This window comes from Tachyglossus aculeatus, chromosome 1 (assembly GCF_015852505.1).
Source record: "Tachyglossus aculeatus isolate mTacAcu1 chromosome 1, mTacAcu1.pri, whole genome shotgun sequence".
Lineage (NCBI taxonomy): Eukaryota > Metazoa > Chordata > Mammalia > Monotremata > Tachyglossidae > Tachyglossus > Tachyglossus aculeatus.
Window position 1 is genome coordinate 133,340,679 of NC_052066.1, and position 26,160 is coordinate 133,366,838.

The following is a 26,160-nucleotide window of genomic DNA, read 5'->3' on the forward strand; positions in this document are numbered from 1 at the left end:
TTCCTGTTCTTCTGGAATATTTATGGAAAGATAATTTATTGTGAGGTTCTTCACTTTTATTGGGTAGAGTTGATTTATGTCCTTTGGAGCATGCCATTTGAGAATATCTTAAATATTTGTTGTATTGATGTTTCATATTGTGAGCTTTCAACCTTTTTTAGAAACTAACCCTGCACTCCCAAGGATTAATCCGTTATGACCTCCCTTTCCCTTCTCTTGTTTCCCCTCCCCCTCCCACACACACAGCGCCTCCACTTATCCTCAAAATCACACATAGGAGCTGAAGTGGACAGATGACAAGAAAAAAACAGATCTTACTGGGCCCCAGAACTTTGAATCACTGAACACGGTGGTCTCTTTTCTTGCCTGGTCTTATAATATGCCATCATTACCTGTCAGGAAGTGTGTCATCTTACTTTTCCTTGTCCCTTAAGTGCACAGTAGGTGCTTGGTAAATACTGTTAATGATATTATTAATGATGTTATAGGATGTTACAGGATGGCTATATCCTTGGCAGTGCTCAGAAGTTGTCACTAGAGCATATTTATGTCATTGGTTAAAACCTTATACTTCAGATCTTCTTGCCACAGAGAAACCTGAATTTCAAATCCATAGCAAGTGAATTATACATATAGTCCATTTCCAAATGACCTGCATTTTGGGATTAGCAGAACATTTAGAATGAGATGTAGAGAAAATAGTTTAAAACTGAAGTTGAGTGGTAAAATCAAAGAAAGACCTAAGGTCAGAACTTGGGTACTTCTTTTCTGGACTTAGCATTCAAAGAAGTTAGTCTTATGACCCCATCAGATGGTGGAATATGGTGACTTGTCAGGGCAAGATGGGGAACTGGGGACCTCCAGGGCAGGAGATTTGGTGGACACAGGGGTAACTGTTTGGGATTAATGAGAGGGGAGAAAGGAAGGAGAGAATAATGGCTGGAGAGAGCCCTCCCAAAGGAGCTTGGGTAGGAAGATGGCTGTGCACACTGGACTGGGGAGTCTGGAACTGCTGGTCATTCACTGGTCCTCTTGCCACTTCTCCCTCTGGCTTCTCACAGTAGATCATTCCACAAACCTTGGCTGAAAGGGTGTTGATTGGAAAGGAACTCCTGACATGTGTACTGGAATTTTTGACAATTAACCAACATTCAAACTTGTACTTCCACTGTTATACTTGCTAAATTATCTAAGGAAGTACCAATTCCCTTTAGAAACTCCATTTCGTAGAATTGATATAAACATGTATTTCAATCGTATTCTTTGGGCATGATGAACAGCTTATTTCAAAAACATTTTTATTATTGTAGACACTTTTTGATGGAGGCTGGCATCAAATTCGTCTGTTAGTTACAGAAGAGGATGTAACTTTGTACCTTGATGATCAACCAATTGAAAGCAAGTTACTCCATCCAGTTTTGGGTATATACATCAGTGGGCAAACACAAATAGGAAAGTACTCTGGGAAAGAGGAAACCGTCCAGGTAAGTCCATGATATTCCACTACCTTGTTTACATATTTTACTTGCATTTGTTTCTGCAGAAGAGTTAAATTTGATATATCCAACAGTTTTTTTTGTAAAACTGTTTTTGTTACAAGAATGTCAAGTAAATACCCTTGCCTTGATTCACAGAAATGAACATGTGCAATTTTCACTTTATTTGACAGTAGTTCTCAGTAAAATCAACTGAGTTTGTGTTTTTATGGCAGTGCTATTCAAATCAAGTTATATTATTATTTAAAGCTTACTCAGTTTCATCAAAAAGTCACTTATTTAAGTTATTTAAAAAGGCTCATTGTTTAGGGTGATAGTTGTCTAGCATTCTAGCCAAAACATGTTATAAAAATAAACATTATGGCAGAACTAAATGTACTATATTCTTTATTATAGTTTGATGTCCAAAAATTGAGAATCTATTGTGATCCAGAACAGAACAACCGAGAAACAGCTTGTGAAATTCCTGGATTTGTGAGTATGATGGGCCTATTTTTGAGCATTTTTTGAGATTTTTCAGACAATAATCTGAAGCCAGAAAGTAGTGAACAGAGGTCAAATGTTTTTGGTTTTAACTTTTTTCTGAGCTAGAGTGAAGAAAATTACTGCATGCTTTAAAAACTGCGCCATAATTAAATGGATTTCAACTAATATGATGATCTTGTTGTACTTTGGCAAGGGATGTAGAACTTTAATTTTATCTAATGCCTTTTAACTTACTGAAAAATTTTCAGTCTATCAACAAGACAAGTGTATGTTTGAGTCTAGGAATGTAGACTCACTTCATATAATCTCAATGGGCAAATCAAGATTGGATATTCTGGGCTGGAAATGCCATCAGATATCCTGAACAGGAGGATCACATATATATTCACCAGGAGCTGTTGTATCCAGTATTTTTATTTTCTGCTCCCAGCTTCTAGCCACCAGGTCTCTTAGCTTGGAAGCAGTGCCTGAGTTGCCACAGATTGGGAAGGGAACACAGTGGTTCTGGAGAAAATTTGGAGACAAGGAGTGCCCCAACAGAGAGATGCTTTAGATTTGTGTGAATTTGGTGTACTTCCACCCAATGTTGCATGTGAGCTATTTGTGCTGTGCTAGGTGCATGTGACTTAATCATGTCCACTATTTTCGAGTGTTGCTAGTGGCTACTCTGACAGCTCATCTGTGTGTTGCATGGGCTAAGTGACAAATGTTAGGAAGTGGATGGAGTAGGGGGAATGAACCAAGCAAAGACAAGTCAATAATCCCTAACCACAGAATTTAGATATCCTAGGTGATTTTGTCTATCAGGTAAATAACTCTGTGAAGACCATGATGTGGTTGTGCTTAAAATCACTGAGATTTATTGAAATGTAATCAGAGGAGGATGTAGTAGACAATGCAGTGAAGATTTGTTCAACTAAAATGTAATTTTTACAATTTCTAGTTTAAAAAAACTAGTCAAATTTTTTGTGGTGGGTACATCAAAGTTGTATATTCATTCAATTATATTTATTGAGCACTTACTGTGTGCAGTACACTGTACTAAGCACTTGAAGTACATGTTGGCAACATATAGAGACGATCCCTACCCAACAACAGGCTCACAGTCAAGAAGGGGGAGACAGACAACAAAACATGTGGACAGGTGTCAAGTTGTCAGAACAAATAGAAATAAAGCTAGATGCACATCATTAACAAAATAAATAGAATAGTAAATATGTACAAGTAAAATAGAGTAATAAATCTGTACAAACATATATACATGTGCCGTGGGGAGGGGAAGGAGGTAGGGCCAGGGGAATGGGGATAAGAGTTGAAAGCCAGTGAAGTTTGTTCTTGAGTCAAGAACTGAAATGACACTAGCCACAAGGTGTGGTAAAAATGAGTTGATCATATTTTCTTCTGTTCTCAGATAGAATGCCTTATTTTCTAAATTTAACTAACCTCCACTCAACAGTTTTGAGTTGTTGTTTTTTTCTGCCAAAATATGAATGAAATTGTTCTTGGAAGTCTTTCTGGAATACACTAAATTCTCCTTACATGTGCTAGATGCACAATTTGGTTAGGTTTATCATTTTGATGGAGACTGATTTGTCACTCTTTATAGCTTTTGTTTTTATCCTCACTTTATCAAAACTACAATGTTGGCATGAGGGAGTGGAACGTATACTTTACAGCTGTAATTGTTTTCAGCTTGGGAAATAGGTTACACATGATTAAACCTTTTTTTTTTTTTTGAGGTTTATGTATACAAAAGTTGCTTGTCTCTCCTGAAGTAGGAGAGACTGCAGTGGAAAAGGCCTATTTCCATGCCATCCTGGTTGGTGATGGTAATAATAATGATAGTATATGTTAAGCTCTTACTGTGTGTCAAGTACAGTACTAAGTGCTGGGGTGAATACAAGCAAATTGGGTTGGACACAGTCCCTGTCCCACATGGGACTCAGTCTCAATTCCCATTTTACAGATGAGGTAACTGAAGCACAGAGAAGTGAAGTGATTTACCCCAGGTCACACAGCAGACACATGGCAGAGCTGGGTTTAGAACCCATGACCTTCTGATTCCTAGGCCCGTGCTCTATCCACCACACCATGCTGCTTCTCAGCATGGTACCATAACCCAAATCAAGGAAGACTGGATTTTGCCAAAATATTAAAAGGATACAGTATAAACCTAAAGAATAGGAGTAAAATCACATTGCCCTCCTGAAGTGCAGTGGATGATCCAAGTTAAGACACCCCCTTATCCTTTTCTTAATTTTTTAAAATGGCATTTGTTAAGCCTTGGGCATTACCAAGTAACTTTTTTTTTCTAAACAATTGTAATCACTACCAATCTTAAGATTGACAAAAGAAACTTATATAATGAATCAGGATATTATACTGTACAATGGTTCTTTGAAAAGAAAGTGAAGGAGATCAGACATTTTGGTTACCTTTCTTTTCTTGTCATCCTTCCTATTTTCATTATTCTTCTTACGTATTTTGCCTAATTGTTTTGAGACTGTCGCAAAATCAATTTCCTGAATGTCCTAAGTTGATTTAATGAAAGTGCATCCACCATTGTCTCTTCTAGCATTTTTTGGAAATTTAGAGAACTAAAGTACTTTGAATTAAATTAGGCAGATGCAATTAGATTTAAATTTCATTCAATAGATTCCTCCCCAACATAAATATGTAAATTTGTTTTTCTTTCAGAATGGAGAGGTAGGCTTGAATGAAGATTTTTACCCACACTCAACTGAAGGTAGTATTTAAACTTTCATTATAAATGCCCTTCCATTAACTGTAAGTAGAACAGGTTTTAACACAGCACTTATTGTGTGTCAAGTGCTTGGGAAAATATAACATAATTGGTTCAGAGTCCTTGTACAAAAGCCAGGAATCACAGATTCCTGTTCTATGATATAGTGAATAATCTTGTGTGGATTAATTATTATTAGCAATAATTTTGTACTAAATTGGCTAAATTCTTGACATAGCCTTGACATTTCTTTTTCAAATTTTAGTTATGTAACTTGATTTTAGTCATTGAATGTGTTTTAATGGCCGAGTAATCACGGCAGAACAATGCAAAGGCTGTGGCCATAATTGACTGGGCTCTCCTGGTTTGATGTGCACTTGTATTGGTTGGTTTTCACAGTGCCGCAATGGCCCCAGTGATGTCGGTTCTACTCCATTGCCTTGTGTATGTCCACCAGGCAAACCAGGACTACAAGGCCCAAAAGTAAGTATCTGTGGAATCAACTTTAACAATAACTGGCTTGATTTTTTTTTATTCACCTGCATGTCTGTTTTACACATTTTGACCTAATTTTGGTAGTAAATATCCAGTTCTCTTATTACTAGGATGTAGTGTATGTGTAGACACTCCATTTTATTTTCCCCTCCTGATACTGTGAACATACACAAAGTCATTTCTGCCCACAGCATGGTAATCTCTATCCAAACAGGCTTTCTTACCGAGTGAATGGTCTCCAATTCCCTAACAATGTTTGAGCCAAAGCAGTGAAAAGACACCTTTTCACTTTTATAACATTAATTGAACATTGTGCTTAACACTGATCTAAATGCTGAGGTAACTACAAAATAATCTCATTGGACACTGTCCCTTATCCCATATGAGGGGACCGAATATATTTAGGCATGGTAAAGGAAAAGCAATATTTGGCTAGCAACATATTTGTAAGAAAAAATGCAACACAAGAAGCATGCTAAATAATTTTACTGTTAATTTGTTCATAATGCTAAATTCTGTATGAATTAAGGTGTATTAACTATTTGAATTTAGTTCTTTCTTCTGATGGGTCATTTCATCCTCACCATAATTGGAATCTATCTAGTAGTTATTTAAATAAATCATTTGGACTTTTCTAAAGCTTTTGCGGGTACCCCACATAGTTACTTACCATGATATAATTCATGATGATCTTATTAGAGTACAACATTCCTTGGCTTTCATTAGGATTCAGAATATAATAATATGTTACAAATTACCCGAATGTGGCTAACACCTATTCATTCAATATTTAAGAGTGCTGCAGAGGAATTCCAGCTGAAGTTGTGATTACAGTAGCATTTGACTTTGAGTTTAGCTTTTGATTGGCTTAGAAAATAAACTTATGTAACATTCTTAGCTGGTAAAATGAATTCAAGCATGCAGAGTAGTACTGGTAGTATTTTGTTTTTACTATGTGAAGATGTTGACTGAAGGTGGGTTTGCTTAAATTGAAGTTTATTGGCTTTCAAAATTCTGTTTGGCATTGCTTTATCCTATTCATTCTTCATAGGAATTAATGGTAACACTGTAGAATTTGGTAAATTAATGTAATATTTGAATGGTTTTTCATTCATTCATTCAGTCATATTTATTGAGTGCTTACTGTGTGCAGAGCACTGTACTAAGTGCTTGGGAAGTACAAATTGGTAATATATTTATTAAATGCTTATTGTGTCCAGGCACTGAACTAAGTGCTGGTGTAGGTACAAGCTAATCAGGTTGAGCACAATCCACGTCCCTCCTGGGCTCACGGTCATAATCCCCATTTCACAGGTGAGGTAATTGAGGCACAGAGAATTTAAGTGACTTCTCAGGGGCACACAACAGTCAAGTGGCAGAACCAGAATTAGAACCCAGGCCCCCTGACTTACTGGCCTAGGCTCTATCCACTAGGCTATGCTGCTTCTAGAGTAATTACTTATAAATTACCTCAAATAAGTACACCAAGTGGCCCTCTTTTGGGTGCCATAGCATTATATTATATCAAATCCCCAAGTTAGTGCATAAAGCTACTCCATTGACCTTGGATTTAAGTCAGTGGTATTTTTTTGCACTTAATCTGTGCAGAGCACTGAATTCAGTGCTTCATAGTACATGATAATAGAATTGGTAGACATGATTCCCGCCCAAGAGGAGCTGGGATTAAAAAAAAAGGAGTTATTCATCTAAAAATTATTTTAAACAATTGGTTCATGACCGGATATAATTAACAAAGTAGTTATTGTCTCCACATAATAAAGTGCACTCATTCATAAAGTTAATTATCTCCTCAGATATTGGCTGACCTTTTTAATCGAATCAATAGAAATCCCTTTGGGCTTTATAAATAGACGTTCCTTGAATGGCTATGTGCCCAAAAGTGAAATGGGTTTGCACAATTTCTCGGGACAATGGAAGCAGCATGGTATAGTGGACAGAGCATGGGCCTGGGAATCAGAAGGTCATGGGTTGACCTTTTTGGCCACTTGTTTGCTCTGTGGCATTGGGCAAGTCACTTCTCTGGGTCTGTTACCTCATCTGCAAAATGGGCATTGAGACTGTGAGCCCCAAGTGCTACAGGGACTGTGTCCAACCCTGTGTCTCTGCCCCTGCTCTCTCTCCCTCCCTCCAGGTTTGCATCTCCTCCTGCCTTCAGGACATCTCCATCTGGATGTCTGCCCACCACCTAAAACTCAACATGTCCAAGACTGAACTCCTTATCTTCCCTCCCAAACCCTGTCCTCTCCCTGACTTCCCCATCACTGTTGACGGCACTACCATCCTTCCTGTCTCACAAGCCCGCAACCTTGGTGTCATCCTCGACTCCGCTCTCTCGTTCACCCCTCACATCCAATCCGTCACCAAAACCTGCCGGTCTCACCTCCGCAACATTGCCAAGATCCGCCCTTTCCTCTCCATCCAAACCGCTACCCTGCTCGTTCAATCTCTCATCTTATCCTGACTGGATTACTGCAGCAGCCTCCTCTCTGATCTCGCATCCTCCTGTTTCTCCCCACTTCAATCCATACTTCATGCCGTTGCCTGGATCATCTTTGTGCAGAAATGCTCTGGGCATGTTACACCCCTCCTCCAAAATCCCCAGTGGCTACCAATCAACCTACGCATCAGGCAAAAACTCCTCACCATCAGCTTCAAGGCTCTCCATCACCTTGATCCCTCCTACCTCACCTCCTGTCTCTCCTTCTACAGCCCAGCCCACACCCTCCACTCCTCTGCCGCTAATCTCCTCACTGTGCCTCGTTCTCTCTTGTCCTGCCATCGACCCCCGGCCCATGTCACCCCCCTGGCCTGGAATGCCCTCCCTCCCCACATCTGCCAAGCTAGCTCTCTTCCTCCATTCAAAGCCCTACTGAGAGCTCACCTTCTCCAGAAGGCCTTCCCAGACTGAGCCCCTTCTTCCTCTCCCCCTCCTCCCCCCCATCCCCCTGCGTTACCTCCTTCCCCTCCCCACAGCACCTGTATATATGTATATATGTTTGTACGTATTTATTACTCTATTTTATTTGTACATATTTATTCTATTTATTTTATTTTGCTAATATGTTTTGTTTCGTCATCTGTCTGCCCCTTCTAGACTGTGAGCCCGCTGTTGGGTAGGGACCGTCTCTATATGTTGCCAACTTGTACTTCCCAAGCACTTAGTACAGTGCTCTGCACAGTAAGCGGTTAATAAACACAATTGAATGAGTGAATGAGCCTTATTTTCTTGTATTCACCCCAATGCTTAGTACAGTGCATGACATACAGTATGCACTTAACAAAACTATCATCATTATTATTATAATAAACTGGACTCTATAGAAGATTATTTATAAAAAAGAATGCCTTTCTAAAATTTTGCAAGCGATAGGTTGTGTTTGCTTGTGCGTATGGTGGGGGGAGCATTATTTCTGCAGACGTTTTGCAGATTCTCCCTTTGTAACAGTCTATAAATGTTAGGGACATTATCACAGCAGTAAAAGACAATATTACTCTTTTCTGGGCTTTCTAACTGCCATTGGAACCCTAAGATATCTTTGTCTGTGAATTTATAATTCTGAAGATTAGAGTCGCTAATCTACTCTGTCTCCTCCTCTCAGATAAAATGTAAATCCAACTTTCTTTTACCATTACCATACCAATGCATACTAACCATAAGGACTTCCTCGGGTTTCTCAGATGTTTACAGCTATTGTTTCATTTTTTACTGGAATTCTTTCTAGAGGCTGAATTTGCAAATGTAATTACCCTTTGCTTATTCCTAAAAGGGAGGTAGAAAGGGTCTCTAAGATTTGTCTTCCAGTTCACATTCACTTAGGTCCCTTGCGATGAGCCTGAAACCCTCTTCTTTCTCCTGTTATAGTTCATGAAGGTCTTTTTCCAGTAAAAGTCTGTTACAGCAAATCAAATATAGCCAGTACTCTGAAATGGCAAGAAAAGCTCTTCACATTTGTCCAAGGGATAGAATGATTTCTTCTCAAATTATATTTATGATCCCCAAATATAATTACTTGTGTAGTCTTGTTGAACTTGGCTCAGTCATGATTGTTTCAAACACTGTGTGTAGACTGATAGGCTAAATAGTGAGCTTCAGTTGATTTCATCAAGGAATCTCAAGACAAGATATCATTAAAGGTTCCTGGAAATAGGTGGTATTTAAAGAATTAAAGCAAAATGGGAAGGTTTTTTTTTTGTGTGTGTGTGTCTGTGTGTTTGTGTGTAAGTGTGTTCTTTATCCAGAGCCTCTTCATTTCTTATTTGGTGAATGATAATGTTTTGCTCTTTATAAACTGGATACAGTACCTCGATCACAGCGTGGCTCAGTGGAAAGAGCCCGGGCTTGGGAGCCAGAGGTCATGGGTTCTAATTCCAGCTCCACCATTTGTCAGCTGTGTGACTTTGGGCAAGTCACTTCTCTGGGCCTCAGTTACCTCATCTGTAAAATGGGGATTAAGACTGTGAGTCCCACGTGGGACAACCTGATTACCTTGCATCCCCCCCAGTGCTTAGAACAGTGCTTTGCACATAGTAAGCGCTTAACAAATGCCATTATTATTATTATTATTATTTTACTGTCACAATCAATTGTACTTATAGGTGCAGAGCACTGTATTAAGCACTTGGGAGAGTTCCCTGTCCACAGTGGGTTTACAGTCTGGAGGAAGATACAGATATTAATATAAATAAATAATTTATAACACATAATTTAAATTTAAAGGGCTGAGGGTAGGTGATTATTAATATTAAAGGTCACAGATCCAAGTGTGTTGACTTGGATCTATGCATATATTCATTCATTCATTCAATCAATCAATCGTATTTATTGAGTGCTTACTGTGTGCACAGCACTGTACTAAGCACTTGGGAAGTACAAATCAGCAACATTTAGAGACAGTCCCTACCCAACAATGGGCTCACAGTCTAGAAGGGGGGTGTATGTATATATATTTGTATATATATATTTGTATATATATATATTTATATATATATAGATTTGCATATATATATATTTGTATATATATATATAATAGATCATGACATGCAAATTTGTGAAGCGCTTCATATTTTTACTGAGCTCACCTCCTCCAGCAGGCCTTCCCTGACTGAGCCCCCCACCTTTTTCCTGTCCTCCTCCTCCCCTCCCCACCACATCTGTGTATATTTGTACATATTTATTACTCTTTGTACGTATTTATTACTCTATTTTATTAATGATGTGTCTATAGCTATAATTCTATTCTGATGGTGTTGACACCTGTATACTTGTTTTGTTTTGTTGTCTGTCTCCCCCATATAGACTGTGAACCCATTGTTGGGTAGGGACTGTCTATGTTGCCGATGTGTACTTTCCAAGGGCTTAGTACAGTGGTCTGCCCACTGTGAGTGCTCAATAAATATGATTGAATGAGTGAATGACTTATAGAGGGAGCTGGGAAGGCCTCTTGGAGATGTGGGGAGAGTTGTGGTCTGGCATATTTAGAGGAAGAGGAGGTTCCCAGGTTAGGCAGCAGATGTGGAAAAATATGGAATGGGTCAAAAATTTGTGTCACTTTTTGTTATGCAATGATGTTCTTTGAAGTCTTTGAATTTATGAGGGCAAAAATAAATCAATACATCAATCAATCAATGACTTGCTTCTACTTAATACTACATGTGGCATGCTCCATGGAACTGATAGACCGCTTTTTTTCTTTCAGGGAGATCCTGGGCAGCCTGGAAACCATGGCTATCCTGGACAACCTGGTCCAGATGGTAAGCCTGTGAGTACTGAAAGCTTAGTCATATACAGTATTGTATTTGCAAATCAGAATTTTGGCTTGAGTTTTCTGTTGCAAAATGATGTGGATTTTAGACACATTTCTAAGTTCAGAGCTAAATGACAATAGAAATACTTGGTTCAGGGATTTCCCTGTCATTTGCTGAACTGTTTTCATGGAGATGAATCTTATCTATCTGTCTTTTGTTTTCAGAGTTGATGTTATTGATGGTCAGATCCACTAGATGCTTAGTGCATAGTGGAATGTCCTAGAGGTAGTCTCCAGGTGATACCAAACCCTTCAGTCTTTACATCATCATGTAAGCTATAATCTCACAATGTGAACTAAGAAGGAAGATACCACCTGCTTCCTTCCTAGTGCTCCAGGCCGAATCAGGGGCACCTTAGTAATAATAATAATAGTAATGATGGTGTTTAAGTGTGTATTATGTGCCAGGCACTGTTCTAAGTGCTGGGGTAGATACAAGATAGTTGGGGTGAACACAGTCCCTGTCCCACCTAGGGCTCACAGTCTTAAATCCCCATTTTACAGATGTGCGAATTGAGGCCCAGAGAAGTTAAGTGACTTGCCCAAGGTCACACAGCAGACAAATGGCAGAGCCTGGATTAGAACCCATGACCTTCTGACTTCCAGGCCTATGCTCTATCCACTGGGCCATGCTGCTTCTACACACCTTCAGGGCTGTGTGAATCAGAACTGAGTCTGAATTTGGGGACTTGTAAGCAGCCCCAGAGAATATGAGCCCAGATGTGGGAAACACTTCTAGACAGGCACAAAAGTTCAGCTGTAGGGACATTGAAAGGTGGTGGGGTAGATTTTAAAGTTGGGAAGGTGTCAGATTTCTTTCTTCCCACCCATGCTTAAAATGACCCTGAACTCTTGGGTCACCCAATTGACTGAGATTTTTTGGAGCTCGTCACTCATCCCAGGGCCTAATAGGACTATGGGATAACTATACCTACCCTGCTGGTACAAGCACCCCAGGTTCAGACATTTGGGCCACAAGTATCTCTAGGTCTTGGTAAGATTGTGGGGTGATTAAGTGCATAGAGGTGTACAAGAAATGCAAGGCACATATCCTCTACCAACAAGGATTTCTCAGTCTAACTAAAGTGACTATATTCTAGCAAATTTAATGACAATTGGGGTATTTGTTCACTGTAGGGATAAGGATGGAGCTTTTATTGAGGCAGGGAGAGGGTAGGATAAGCAATCTGAGAATGAATGGGGCAGGAGTGGAAAGGGAGAATCAGTAGAGATAGATAAATTAGCAATCAGTCGATGGTATTTACTGAGCAATTACAGTGGGCAGAACAATATACCATGTGCTTGGGATAGGAGAGTATAACAGTTTTGGTACCTGTCTACATGTTTTGATTTGTTGTTTGTCTCCCCCTTCTAGACTGAGCCCGTTGTTGGGTAGGGACCGTCTCTATATGTTGCCGACTTGTACTTCCCAAGATCTTAGTACAGTGCTCTGCACACAGTAAGCATTCAATAAATACAATTGAGTGAATGAATGAATTTGGTAGAAACATTCCTGCCCACAATAAATTTAGGGTGAAAAATAAAAAAAGATGAAGGCATTTTCCAGCTGGAACAATTTATGAATCAATCAATCAATCAATCGTATTTATTGACTGCTTACTGTGTGCAGAGCACTGTACTAAGCGCTTGGGAAGTACAAGTTGGCAACATATAGAGACAGTCCCTACCCAACAGTGGGCTCACAGTATAAAAGGGAAGTCTACTTCAAGACTGAGTGCAGAGAGGAATTTTAAGTGCTAGAGGCTTGCTTAGTGCCACTGTCACTCTTCTGTCCCTGCCAGTCATGTTCCCCCGGGGTAGTGGGGTCAATGAGCCAGTAGTGTAATTGTGTGTGTAATTGTCACCCAAGCTGAACAGCTACAGATAGGACTGGGACTAGAACTCCTGATTTTCTGAACAGTGCAGATTGTTAAAGACAACATAAGCATAGGGGCACACAGGGCCAGTGGTCATGGGTGAGATCCTGACATACTGATACCTCTAGCCTGTGCTCTGATGTTGTTTGGCATAATTGGAAATTTCTAGGTTTCCACCCTACTGGAAAGCCTTAGGATGAAAAATGTGGAAATATTAAAGGAGATTATAAATAGCTGTTGTATCGAGGTCATTGGTGGTAAATTTGGGCAGGCTCATCTGTCTCTCTCTTACCTTTTCCCTTTGATCAGCTGCTACTGCTTTACGCTGAGCTCCAGTCTCTGCCACTGGTACTGTTGTAACTCCAACTGAATATAAATTCCTGTCAGCCAGTTGGCAGAATGGAGATCTGAGACATGTGCCCATTTTATATATTATGTGATAGATGGTAATGTGAATTTGAAAATTGAATACACCCAGACTGCTTCAACTGGATTATTATCTAATACTTTGGTTGTTTGCTGCTACTTTCCTTCAAAAATAGTATGAGGTCTTTTTCCTCTATAGGACAGCTATCCAATCCAGATGATTTCAGTGAAATCCTACCCGGATCTGAGGTTAATCCAGATTTTTTTTAAGTTATTGTTGGCAATTAAATTACTATCTGCATATGCTGAAGTATTCTATTAAAATACCACACTGCAAAAATAGTAAAAAGCACATGAGCATTTGTAGTCATGACCAGTTCCTAATACATTTGAGAGAGATAGTTTGTGTTGAAGTTGACACCCAGCAATATGGATCAGCATTCTGTGAAGATACAGCCTGTGTCACCACACCAGGAAAATGTATTTGTAGTGAAAGGGCCTTTAGGTGGTTACTTTTGTGACAGTTTTAGGTTGATTTTGTCCTCTAGTAGGGGTTCTGATATATTTAAATCCATGAAAATGTATATAGTAAACTGACTGTCTTCCAAAGATACCATATGTGAAATAAAATCAACTACAGAACATAAATTTAATTTTACTTTAGGGAGGTTCTTTTAGAAATAAAAGCTGCTATGACCCCATAATGAAACTTCAATTAATAGAATAAAGGTCAATCTCACAACTTCCCATTGAAGTCACTAATGAGGAGTTATGATTGTATCCTCTAGAATGTTAAATTCTTGTGCTCAGGAAACAAAAGGCTAATCAAACTTGGGAGCAACTGAGAGAGAAAAACTGAGGTTTTAAACTTTCATATCTTTGTTGATTTCAGCTAGTTAGGTCTTGTGTGTATCATTCACTTAGCATGCCATGCACGCGGCAGCATGTGTGTTAATTTGCAAGGTTGTGGGGCCAGTCTGCTGCCCCGGGGCTGTTCTTGGGTACGCTCCAGGCAGGCCTAGTGAACCCGCTCCTTCCTAAGAGGTTTATTCCAGTCCCAGTCTCTATCTGATCCAGAGAGTTCTCTGGAGGTCCAGAAAATTCTAGAGCCCTCACAAGAAGTACTGAACAACTCAGAGTGAAATGTGTTCATCATTAAAACCAGATTGCCCTCATTCTGTTCTGCTTCTAATCACTGCTTTGAAGTCCCAGAGACTTTATGAGCAACTAATTCATGTCTGGGTTCCCTCAATATATCAATCAATGGTATGTAATGAGCACTTACTGTGTGCAGCTTACTGTACTAAACACTTTGAAAAATGCAGTACAGTAGAGATGATGATATATTCCCTGCTTACAAGGAGCTTACAGTTTAGAGGCAAGTCTACAGTTTAGGGGAAATGGCGAAGTGAAGGATATGTACATAAGTGCTGTGGGGTTGAGAATGGGATAAATATCAATTACTTAAGGGGTACAAATATGAATGCATAAATGACTCAAGGGACAGGGAGCTTAGGGAAGGAGGAGATGGGATTTAAAGACTGCTTTGAAGGTGGGGAGAGTGTTCGTCTGTTAGCAGTTGAGAGGGAGTTTCAGGACAGACGAAAGATGTGGGCAAAGGGTTGAAGATGGAATAGTTGAAACGACGCATAGAGAATAGGTTGGTGTTAGAGAAACAGAGAATATGAATTGGATCATAGATAAGTGAGGTAGAATGGGGAGAGCTTATTGAATGCTTTAATGCCAAGAGTAAGGAGCTTCTGTTTGTGGTGGTGGATGAGCAACCATTGCAGGTTTTTGAGGAGTGGGTAGATGTGGACTAAACCATTTTTAGAATAATGATTTAGGCAGCAGTGTGAAATATTGGACTGGAGAGCGGCTAGGCAGGAGCAGGGAGGTCAGTGAGACTGATACAGTAGTCAAGGTGGGATACGATAAATGCTTGGGTCATTGTGGTAGTTTGGCTGGAGAGAAAGTGTGAATTCTAGAGATGTTAAGGTAAAACCAAGAGGATTTGGTAACAGATCGAATATGTGGGTTGAATGAGAGGGATGTATTGAAGATAACACCGAGGTTGTGGGCATGTGAGACAGGAGGATGGTATTGTTTTCTATGAGGGAACGTCAAGTCCTAACTAGGTCTAGAGGCATTCCAAGAGCTCCTGGATAAAGCGAGTCCCAGAAATACTCACAATCCATGGAACCCATAGGAACCCAGCTGGCTCAAGGCTTAGGCAAGAACCCCAGGAGAATTAACAGTGTGTATCATGCAGTCTGCTATGCTTCTGATTGGATGTACAGTGATCCTCAGGGCTCTCCAAATGATTTGCATTTTGCTGGCAAGAAAAATTCTATGCTTTTTTGTTGCATGAGAAGAGGGCAAACAGTGATTTGCAAACTTGGAATCATCAGGTTGAGAGGGGGTGATTACTTGGGCCTTATTTTGTATTGGAAGGATGGGGGCAGTGAAACCTAGAGAGCAAGTATAAGATACCTGAATGTTCCTAAACACTTCAAATGGATGCAGTTTACATTACAATTATTGCTTGACAGCTCTTCATATCACCCAAAACCAAAAGGAGGGGTAGAACTCCACTGTATATTAACTTGGCCATCCAGGAGTGGATCTCTTCAATTTATTGAAGTTTACTCTTTCTTTTTTTTTGAGCTCAAGAGATGGAAGGATGGGTGGCCAGAAGCGAGGGGAAAGAATAATGAGCCAGACAGCTGGGGATCATTAGCAGAAATCCAGGGCCAACAGAGTGAGTGGGAAGGTACGGGTGGAACCCTTGATCGTGCTTTCAAAGCCATCTGGACAGGGGAAACTTGTATAAAAATAATTTAAGGGAACTCTGCTTTGTTTGGATTTGTTTTTTCAAGATTCTCCTCAAACTACTTGAACCTTTTTCAATTATAACTAGTACAAACAAGCTCTAGCAATGAATACAAAACAAATTTTTCTTAAAGCACTACTAATTTCCTCTAAGAAAATGTCCACAGCCAAAACCAAAGCACTTTTTCAACTCCGCTAAATTTTTCGTGCAATTTTTTATCAGCTAAACAGTTTCTATCGTCAGAAGACCCAAGTGTGATAAGCTTTATTCTTTTAGTTAGAGTCAGTTCAAAACAGTGAAGAAAATAACCTATTTTACTTTAAACTATAACCTATTTTACTTTAAACTACAGGATGCTTCTGAGACCAGGTAATAAGATTCATAGACCATATCAATGAATCATTTGATTTACCAAAGCCAAGAATGGAAAGACAAAAATGGGATTGGGCTTATCCTGCTGACTTTCATTCGGTCTTTTTAATGGCAGAAGGATAAGTTTTGTTGGTGCCATCAATTGCACTCTGGTCCTAGAGAGATACTGCAGTCATGATAGAGATGCTTTTTATTATTTGAGAAGGCATGTCCCTTTTAAACGGATTAACTCTCCCATTCTGTCCCTGAGGAACCCAGTATGATTGACTTTTGACCTCCGCTTGGCTCCCTCCTTCCACTTCCTGTGTAGGAATTGAAGCATGAGCTTGTGGTAGGTAAGTAGGCAGGAAGTAAGCGCTTTTAAAATTGGTGGTTGTACTGAGGGTCAGAACCAAAGGTCAGGACATTGAATTGCAACCTGGTTAACTGCCAGTTTCCATTAGGTGATATGCTGCTGAGTAAGCACTCTTGTAGTGATTTTCTGTGAAAATAATAATGATGGTATTTGTTAAGCACTTAGTATTTGCCAAGCACTGTACTAAGCACTAGGGTAGATGCAAGATAATCAGGTTCATATTCTAAGTAGGAGGCAGAATGGGTATTGAATTCCTATTTTGCTTTCATTCATTCATATTTATAGAGCACTGAGTGTGTGCAGAGCACTGTACTAAGTGCCTGGAACAGCACAATATAACAGCAGACTCATTCCTTGTCCACAAAGAGCTTACAGTCCAGGGGGAACTAAGGCACAGAGAAGTTAAATGACTAGCCCTAGGTCACACAGCAGACAAGTGGCAGAGCTGGAATTAGAACCCAGGTCCTTTGACTCCCAGGCCCACACTCTTCCCTCTAGGCCATGCTGCTTCTTTTTTACAGGTGTTCTCAATAAAATTATATCTTTACACGCAAATGTGTTTGTAGTGATATTGGTCTAGTAGGTCCATCGCACAAGATTGTACTTCGTGCATTCATTCATTCAATCAATTATATTTATTGAGTGCTTACTGTGTGCAAACCACTTAAACTGCCATGGAAAATATGGAAGTCTAAATTACTCTAAATACCTGAGAAAATGATAGTATACTATCTAAGTAAACCCTTCCAGGAAGTCCGTCTAATTCCTAGTGTTGTTTATGGTTTTTGTTCTTTCTTCCTGGAAATAGAGAATACCTGGTCACTCTGTTATTTCTTGACTAATTGTTCCTCTTTTTTTGCTGATTTTTCAAGACCCATGTGAAACTTTCTAGAGAATCATCACCATTATGAAATAGCTGTACTTGATGACCTTCTTGAAATGTGGTACTGTTTTTGATTCCACAGTATTTAAGTACTTTTCCCTCTCCCCTTTTTCCTTTCCTCCTCCCCATCCCCCTCCACCTCCTTCTCCTCCCCACAGCACCTTTACATATGTTTATACAGATTTATTACTCTATTTTACTTGTACATATTTACTATTCTATTTATTTTGTTAATGATGTGCATTTAGCTTTAATTCTATTTGTTCTGACGACTTGACACCTGTCCACATGTTTTGTTTTGTTGTCTGTCTCCCCCTTCTAGACTGTGAGCCCATTGTTGGGTAGGGACCATCTCTTTGTTGCCAGCTTGTACTTCCCAAGTACAGTGCTCTGCACACAGTAAGCGCTCAATAAATATGATTGAATGAATGAATGAAGTAGGAATAGTAATTTTATTTGGGCATATTTCATCAGATCCTAGCACCCAGTTTAATACAAACTAGAGAATAACCGTTTGTGTGTGTGTGCGTGTGTGTGTGCGTGTGTATGTGTGTGATATTTTAAAGGTATATGAAAGCATAACCTCAGACAATGTGGTTTGGAAGGGAACTGCAGGAAAAAACATTGGCTGGTAATCAACCTGGCAAGCAGCATTAAGGAACGAGATAACTTTTCTTGAAGAAGTCTTTGGTCAGACCACAAATTGTGGAGGCAAATAGACTCAAAAAAGTGCCAAAAGATGCAAGTGTTAGCTGGAGCTGCAAAGTAGAATACAGTGCTAAATTGAGTGCAGTGTTGAAGGGTGAGGAGATTGAGTAATCTTTTGCCTATATGCCCAAACGCTAATGGTAATTTACCATTAGTAACAGTATTTTCAAGTGTAAGTGTGTGTGTGTGTGTGTGTGTGTGTGTGCGCGCGCACGTGCGCATGCACCCCAGTAAATTTTGCAGGGATGACCTTGGATCCTGTGGGGACCATGAGGGTGAGACGTAGATAGGAAGCATGATAAGGGCCTATAAAATAGGAGGCTGGTTCTTAGGAACAATGATACACTTCTGAGTTTTATTCAGCACCATTACTCAATCACTCAGTGGTATTTATTGAGCACTTATTTTGTGCAGAGCACTGTACTATGCATTTGGAGAGTACAAGACAACAGAGTTGGCAGACACGTTCCCTTCCCATAAGGAGTTAGTCCAGAAGGAGAGACAGATTTAATATAAATTATAATTTATAATATATGCATTAAAATATGTATGCATGTGCTGTGGGGTAGAGAGTGAGGCAAATATCAAATGCCCAAAGGTCACAGATCCAAATGCGCAGACAATTCTGAAGGGAGAGGGAGTTGGGGAAAAGAGACACTCAACTTAATCTTGGGAGGTCTCTTGGAGGCTTTAATATGGGAAGGTCTCTTGGAGGAGGTGTGACTTATATAATGCATTGAAGGTGGGGAGTGTGGTGGTCTGGTGTATATGGAGTGGGAGGGAGTTCCAGGTCAAGGGGAAAATGTGTGAAAGGGGTTGGCATTGAGATAGACTAGATCAGGGCACAGTGCGTAAGCCAATGCTAGAGGAGCAGAGTGTGTGTCCTAGGCTGGAGGAAGGAAGGAGCAAGCTGACTGAGTGCTTTAAAGCCAGAGTCAAGGGGTTTGTTATGATGCAGAGGTGGATGGGTAACCATTGGAGGTCCTTCAGGAGTGGGGAGACTGAACATCCTCTTTATGTAAAATCATCTGTGCAGAGCAAAAATCACTCAGTTGTTACAGTATGTAAGATGGTATGGACAAAAGTTCAATAAGAAGGAAATAAGAAATTCATAAGTGCTTAGTACAGTGCTATGCACACAGTAAGAACTCAATAAATACGATTGGTCAATTAAATACCAAAATCTGTGAACAAAGTATAAGCTCCTGGAAATGCTTTGAAGCAGCCTATATGATTCATTGTCCAAATGGACATACTAGGATTTGTTGATAAACTCGTTATCTGAAAGATGCAGGAGATAATTGACTTCAGTATTCACATATTATGGGAAGAATATTTTGCCTTTGAGTGGTGTTCACACAATGATAGGCTGCCAAGAGAAATTACAGAATCTTAGAGGAGAGAACTGGAGAGGAGCATGGCAGATTTTAATGAGATAATGCCTGAGGGTTTCAATTTTGTTGATGAAGTATGTGGCCAGGTCATTAGAGAATCAGAGAATTACCGTGGCCTAGTGGATAGAGCACGGCCTGGGGATCTAAAGGATCTGTGTTTTAATCCTGTCTCTGCCACTTGTCTGCTGTGTGACTTTGGCCAAATTACTTAACATCTCTGTGCCTCAGGTACTTCACCTGTAAAATGTGGATTCAATACCTGTTCTCCTTCCTGCTTAAAACTGTGAGCTGCCATGTGGGACAGGGACTGTATTCTGACCCAATTAACTTGTACCTACTCCAGGTCTTTGAAGAGTGTTTAACACATAGTAAGCCCTTAACAAGTACCATAAACTGTAGTTGTAAGACTGTGAGCCCAAGTGGGATGGGAACTGTGTCCAATCCAATTAAGTACAGTGTACCAGGGTACATAGTAAGTGTCTTTTAGACTGTGAGCCCACTTTTAGACTGTGAGCCCACTGTTGGGTAGGGACTATCTCTATATGTTGCCAACTTGTACTTCCCAAGCGCTTAGTACAGTGCTCTGCACACAGTAAGCGCTCAATAGATACGATTGATTGATAGTAAGTGCTTAACCAATATCCTTCCCCCACCCATCACAAAAATCTCCTGAGGTCTTATGTTGCCAACTTGTACTTCCCAAGCACTTAGTACAGTGCTCTGCACACAGTAAGCACTCAATAAATATGATTGATTGATTGATTAAAATTATGTCAAATCTTGACTGGTAATTAGGATACTTCCTTTTAGTATCACTAATTAACTCTTTCAAAGTCTGTGTCATCAGGAATACACATAGCAGAATTTCTGGAGAGCTCAAAACTTCTGTTTTGTATATAATTTTGTGTAGTTGGTACAGTGCCTTGAGTTCAAGATACTTCCTTGAGTTCAGGAAACGAAACATAAATGACATTTATAAATAAAAGTTGTATTTTTCAGTCAGTGATATTTATTGAGTCTTTACTAACACTTGGGAGAGCACAATACATTTCATAGACGTAATCCCTGCCTTCAGTGCTTACACTATAATGGAAGAGATGGGCAATAAAGTAAATGAGGTGAGGGAAGTGTCTGAGTATAAGGATATGTATACATAAGTACTGGAAGTACTGAGAAGGTGGAGTGGCAATTCATCACCATTGCTCATGAATTATAAGGCTCCTGTACCATCTATAGTTTTGCCACAGCTGCTTATGTTGCCACACTTGTATTTCATTGAAATGATTGTTTTAAAAATGGAGAGGGCCACCAATTCTTTCAGTGCATTTTATTAAAGCAGCATGGCTCAATGGAAAGAGCCCGGGCTTGGGAATCAGAGGTCATGGGTTCAAATCACGGCTCCACCAATTGTCAGCTGTGTGACTTTGGGCAAGTCACTTCACTTCTCTGTGCCTCAGTACCCCCATCTGTAAAATGGGGATAAAGACTGTGAGCCCCACGTGGGACAACCTGACCACCTTGTATCCTCCCCAGTGCTTAAAACAGTGCTTTGCACATAGTAAGCACTTAACAAATGCCACTTCATTATTATTATTATTATTATTATTATTATTATTATTATTATTATTATGGGAATGCTTCAAGAAGTCTTTCAATATTATTTCTCTTCATAAGGAATTAAAGTAGTTAGAAATATTCCCTGCATCTAAGTTTATATACCATAACCAAACATAGAGGATCAGTATATTAGACTATTCAATTATGAAATGGCTGTGTAAGGAAGGAGATTGGTGATATTTTGGAATTATATTTGAGAGAGCTACAAATATGCCAATTATTCAGAGTAAACCCCACGCAGAACTTCACTTAACATACCCAAATTCCATATTTGGTTACTTGATTACTGTAGAAGCAGTGTGGTCTAGTGGAAAGAGCACAGGCCAGCAAGTCAGAGGACTTGGATTCTAATCCTAGACCCATCACTTGTCTTATACGTGACCATGGGCAAGTCACATAACTTCTCTGTGCCTCAGTTCCTTCATCTGAAAAATTGGGATGCAATACCTGTTCTCCCTCTTGCTTAGACTGTGAACCCCATATGAGATCTATCCCAGCGCTTAGTACAGTGCTTAGCACATGGTAAGCATGTAACAGTCACCACTATTATTGTTATTATTTAGCTGTAAATTTAAGTGTTAATTAAATTTAAGTACAATCAATCAATCAATCGTATTTATTGAGTGCTTACTGTTTGCAGAGCACTGTACTAATCAAAGATGTTTTTTATCAACGGCTATGTGGATTTTCTTTTTCCAAAATTCAAGTTCCCAAGCCAAACATTTCAAAATGTGACTAATCAATTCCCTATCATTTACACATTAAGATTCATAAGCATTTAATATAAAGTGCTACAGGAAAAAAATAAAACTTTTCCAGGCTGTTAATTATTTGGAAAGATATTTTTAGAGCTGTGACAAGTATTTTGGGTGCCATTAGAATGGTTTAGAGAAGTAATTGTGACTCTTGTATGTTTTGAGATTTCCTTGGTTTCCACTTCATTGCTATACATCTTCCCTGGGGTATTGTAATAGAATGAATCATGGAAGAAAAATAAATTGATTCTGTATTTTTTTGCTGCAACCCTACAATTTGGCAGTGAGATTTTTTCCTGCAAGTGACTCATAATTTACAAAGAAAGATTTCCTGTGAAAATGGAAAAGACATAAATTTCTCAGAAATCTTAGGGGGTGGATTTTGAACCCAGTCTTGGCAGAAGTGGAGAAAACTCAAGATGAACTTGAATGAACCAAAGTTCAAACCAAAAAAATTTAATTCTAGAATACAAAACTTCAATGCAAATAATCGATTTTAAAATTCTGTTCTTAGAAGCTCAAGGCATCATTTTCAAAACTATTAAATTGGAGCAAAGGAAGCAGTGTTGGCTTAGTGGAAAGAGCATCAGCTTGGGAGTTAGAGGTCGTGGGTTCTAATCCCGGCTCCACCACTTGTCAAATGTGTGACTTTGGGCAAATCACTTAACTTCTCTGGGCCTCAGTTCCCTCATCTGTAAAATGAGAAATAAGACTGAGCCCCATGTGGGACAACCTGATGACCCCAGCGCTTAGAACAGTGCTTGGCACATAGTAAGCACTTAAAAAATACCAACATTATTATTATTAATTGAGGTGAATAAGATGTTTCCTTTGACAGGTGGAGGAGACATGTTCCTGGAACTATTGGAGTTTGCCAACCATCTTCTGGTTCCTGAGAAAATGATTACATAGTTTAATAGACCTTCCTGTTTGAATATGTTTTTTCATTCAGTTCAAAGTTTCATAGATTTTTCTTGCCCTAGAATTCCCTTCACCAGTTCTTGTTCTTCCCTGGAAAAACATGTCTGTCTTTAATACTTTTTCTGGTCATTCCTCTATTCCACATTTCTTCAAGTTTCATTTGCTTATATAACTGACCGACAAACACAACAATAATTTAGCACATACGTTCCAGTGATCTATTGCCTGGAAAAGAAAGTAGAGAAACTTTTAATGTAAAAATCCTTGATCTACAACTAGTTTTCCTGTTTGAACTGCTTCACATGACACTATTGACATACTTCAATGTTGAGAAACACTAGACATTTCTGTCTCCAGGACAATGAAGGCTAGCTCAAAACAAATATGGTATCTGATTTCTTCCATGATAATTTACCATACTGAATTTCTTTTGGCAACAATGGGAATTTTTTGCAAAAAATGTTAGGATTTATGTTCTAATACACACAAGGAAGCTGAAGGTGAGTGGAATTAAATGTTACACCATGCATCTATAACCATGACAATGGAATTGGCCCAAACCTAAAGCTTTTTCCAGGGATATCCCCAATCTCCTGAAACACTGTGCTCCTCGTGAAGCAGTGTGGCTCAGTGGAAAGAGCATGAGCTTGGGAGTCAGAGGTTGTGAGTTCTAATCCCAGCTCTGCCACTTGTCTGCTGTGTGACCTTGGGGAAGCCACTTCACTTCTTTGAGCCTTAGTTCCCTCATCTGTAGAATGGGGATTGAGATGGTGGGCCCCACGTGGGATGGCGTGATTACTTTGTATCTACCCCAGTGCTTAGAACAGTGCTTGGCACATAGTAAGCACTTAACAAATATCAACATTATTATTGTTATTAAAGTTAGCACCATTTCCAAATTCTAGGAATTTGCATCAGGAGCTGGGGTGGAGGTGGGAATGATACCTGTTTTCAAATTTTTCACTACCACTGCCCTACAGCAGCCCTCTCTACCTGTGGGCCCTGCAGGGGTTCACTCTCTTGCTTACAGTTTGAAGCTGGCCCTGCTCTCCAGTTGTTTTGGAAGGGTGGTGACCAAAACAGGATCCAGTACTCTACTGTGAGTGTGAGCAGGGCAGAATTGGGTAATTGGATGACTTTGTGGTCTTTTACATGGTGTCTTTTGGTTGACCCAACCTATACTGTATTTTTCTTTTTAATGAAGACACCGTTCAACATTGCCAATGCGTGTTCAGCTTTTAATCCCCAGTTCCCTTTGAACTTCTGATTAATCAGTGAGTCTCCTACCAGATTTGTGGTGTTTATTTTTCATTTCTAAGTGCATGACCTGCACATAGTCCTAATGAATTTCCTTGTGTTTATAGACCCCCCTACTGTTTTTTGATATAACTGACAGACACTTTGAGAACTTCCAGAACCCACTAGATGATTTCTAATTGAAATAGTCAACATTTGGTTAAAGAGAAGTTTATCAGTAGCAATTACATAATTTAGATCAATTTTTTTTTCAAGTTGGCAACTGAAGCTCTTACGTTTTGAAACTCAATTCCGCCGTATATGAAATAAAAGTAAAATCTTACCTTAAAAATTTGCTAGATACATTTCTACATCATATTCTGCATAACGACAACAATCAGTTTATAAAAACAGTATTAAAAGGTATACTGAGTTTCAGATGCTGAACAATGGAGATTTATAGTAATTTTCAATGGTGTTCAATATTAGAAGGATTCTTTAAAGCTGGTTAAGGAATGAATAAGCAGCCATCTACCTAGGATGGATTTTTAAAGCACTCAATCACTTTCCTCCCTTCTGCCTTACCTCCCTGCTCTCTTAAAACTTAGTCCACACACTTCACTCCTCTAATGTCAACCAACTCATTGTACCTTAATTTCAACTATCTCACCACTAACCTCTCACCTGTGTCCTGACTCTGATCTGGAACTCCCTTCCTCCTCATATATGACAGACAATCACATTCCCCACCTTCAAAGCTTAACCGAAGGCAGCTCTTCTCCAAGAGCCTGTGCTGACCAAGCTCTCTCATTTCCTCTTCTCCCATTCCCTTCTGCATTGCCCTTGCACTTGGATTTGCTCCTTTTATTTATTCACCTCCCCTCCCCAAAGCACTTATTTACATATCCATAATTCATTTACATTAATGTCTTTCTCCCCCTTTAGACTGTAACTCACTGGGGTCAGGGAACATGTCTACCAACTCTAATCTGCACACCGTAAGCACTCAAATCAGTATGATTGATTGGGTATAGATACACAACTACTTCAAGCAATAGAGTAAATAACTTCTTAAAAGTTCCTCCCAGAACTAAGATGCTATGCACTGGGGCTCCAATATAGCGTTACCGGAACTCATCCCACCTTCTTTCAAAGGTATATTCTAAATATTTGTTTTCTAATACAGGGATAAATCTATACAGCTAGGAGATCACTAACCTATCTGAAAATAATAGAAAAAATAGAAATTCCCAGTTGATTATCCTAGCAACAAAAGTACATTTCTAGTATTTCAAACCCTAATACAAATAAAGACTTATTTGTTAATAAGATTGTAATAGCTTTGATTTGACTCCTAAGACATAGCATCATCAAAGATACCATCTCAGATTCCTAACCAGTGCTTATGAAATATCCAGACAACCAATTTGTAAGACAGTCCACTGCTTCACTGTAAAAAATGGTGATTGAATCAATCAATAATATTTAGTGAGTGCTTACTGTGTGCAGAGCACTGTACTAAGCTCTTGGAAAAGTAGAATATAATAAAGTTAGTAGACATGTTCTCTGCCTGCAAGGACCTCATGCAAGTAATCAATCAGTGGCATTTTTTGAATGCTTACTATGTGCAGACCACTTTACTAAAGCTTATATATCATACTATAACAGAATGCCTGTTTGGTAGACATTCTCTGCCCAAAAGCAGCTCTCTTTCTCAGAAGGGGACACAGAAATTGATATAAATATACAAATTAGGGCTATGCACCCAAGTACTTTGGGGCTGAGGAAGGAGGTGAAT

At 39.3% G+C, this 26,160-nt stretch overlaps 1 protein-coding gene across 1 annotated transcript in view; it reads left to right on the forward strand.

Annotated features, from left to right (window-relative positions):
- Positions 1 to 26,160, forward strand: part of COL21A1 (collagen type XXI alpha 1 chain) — a 165,843-nt gene that overhangs the window by 72,693 nt on the left and 66,990 nt on the right. The window contains exons 6-10 of the mRNA XM_038742664.1: positions 1,311 to 1,484; positions 1,893 to 1,970; positions 4,680 to 4,688; positions 5,125 to 5,208; positions 10,938 to 11,000. Of these exons, the coding sequence (XP_038598592.1) occupies positions 1,311 to 1,484; positions 1,893 to 1,970; positions 4,680 to 4,688; positions 5,125 to 5,208; positions 10,938 to 11,000 (408 nt within the window). The remainder of the gene's footprint in view (positions 1 to 1,310; positions 1,485 to 1,892; positions 1,971 to 4,679; positions 4,689 to 5,124; positions 5,209 to 10,937; positions 11,001 to 26,160) is intronic.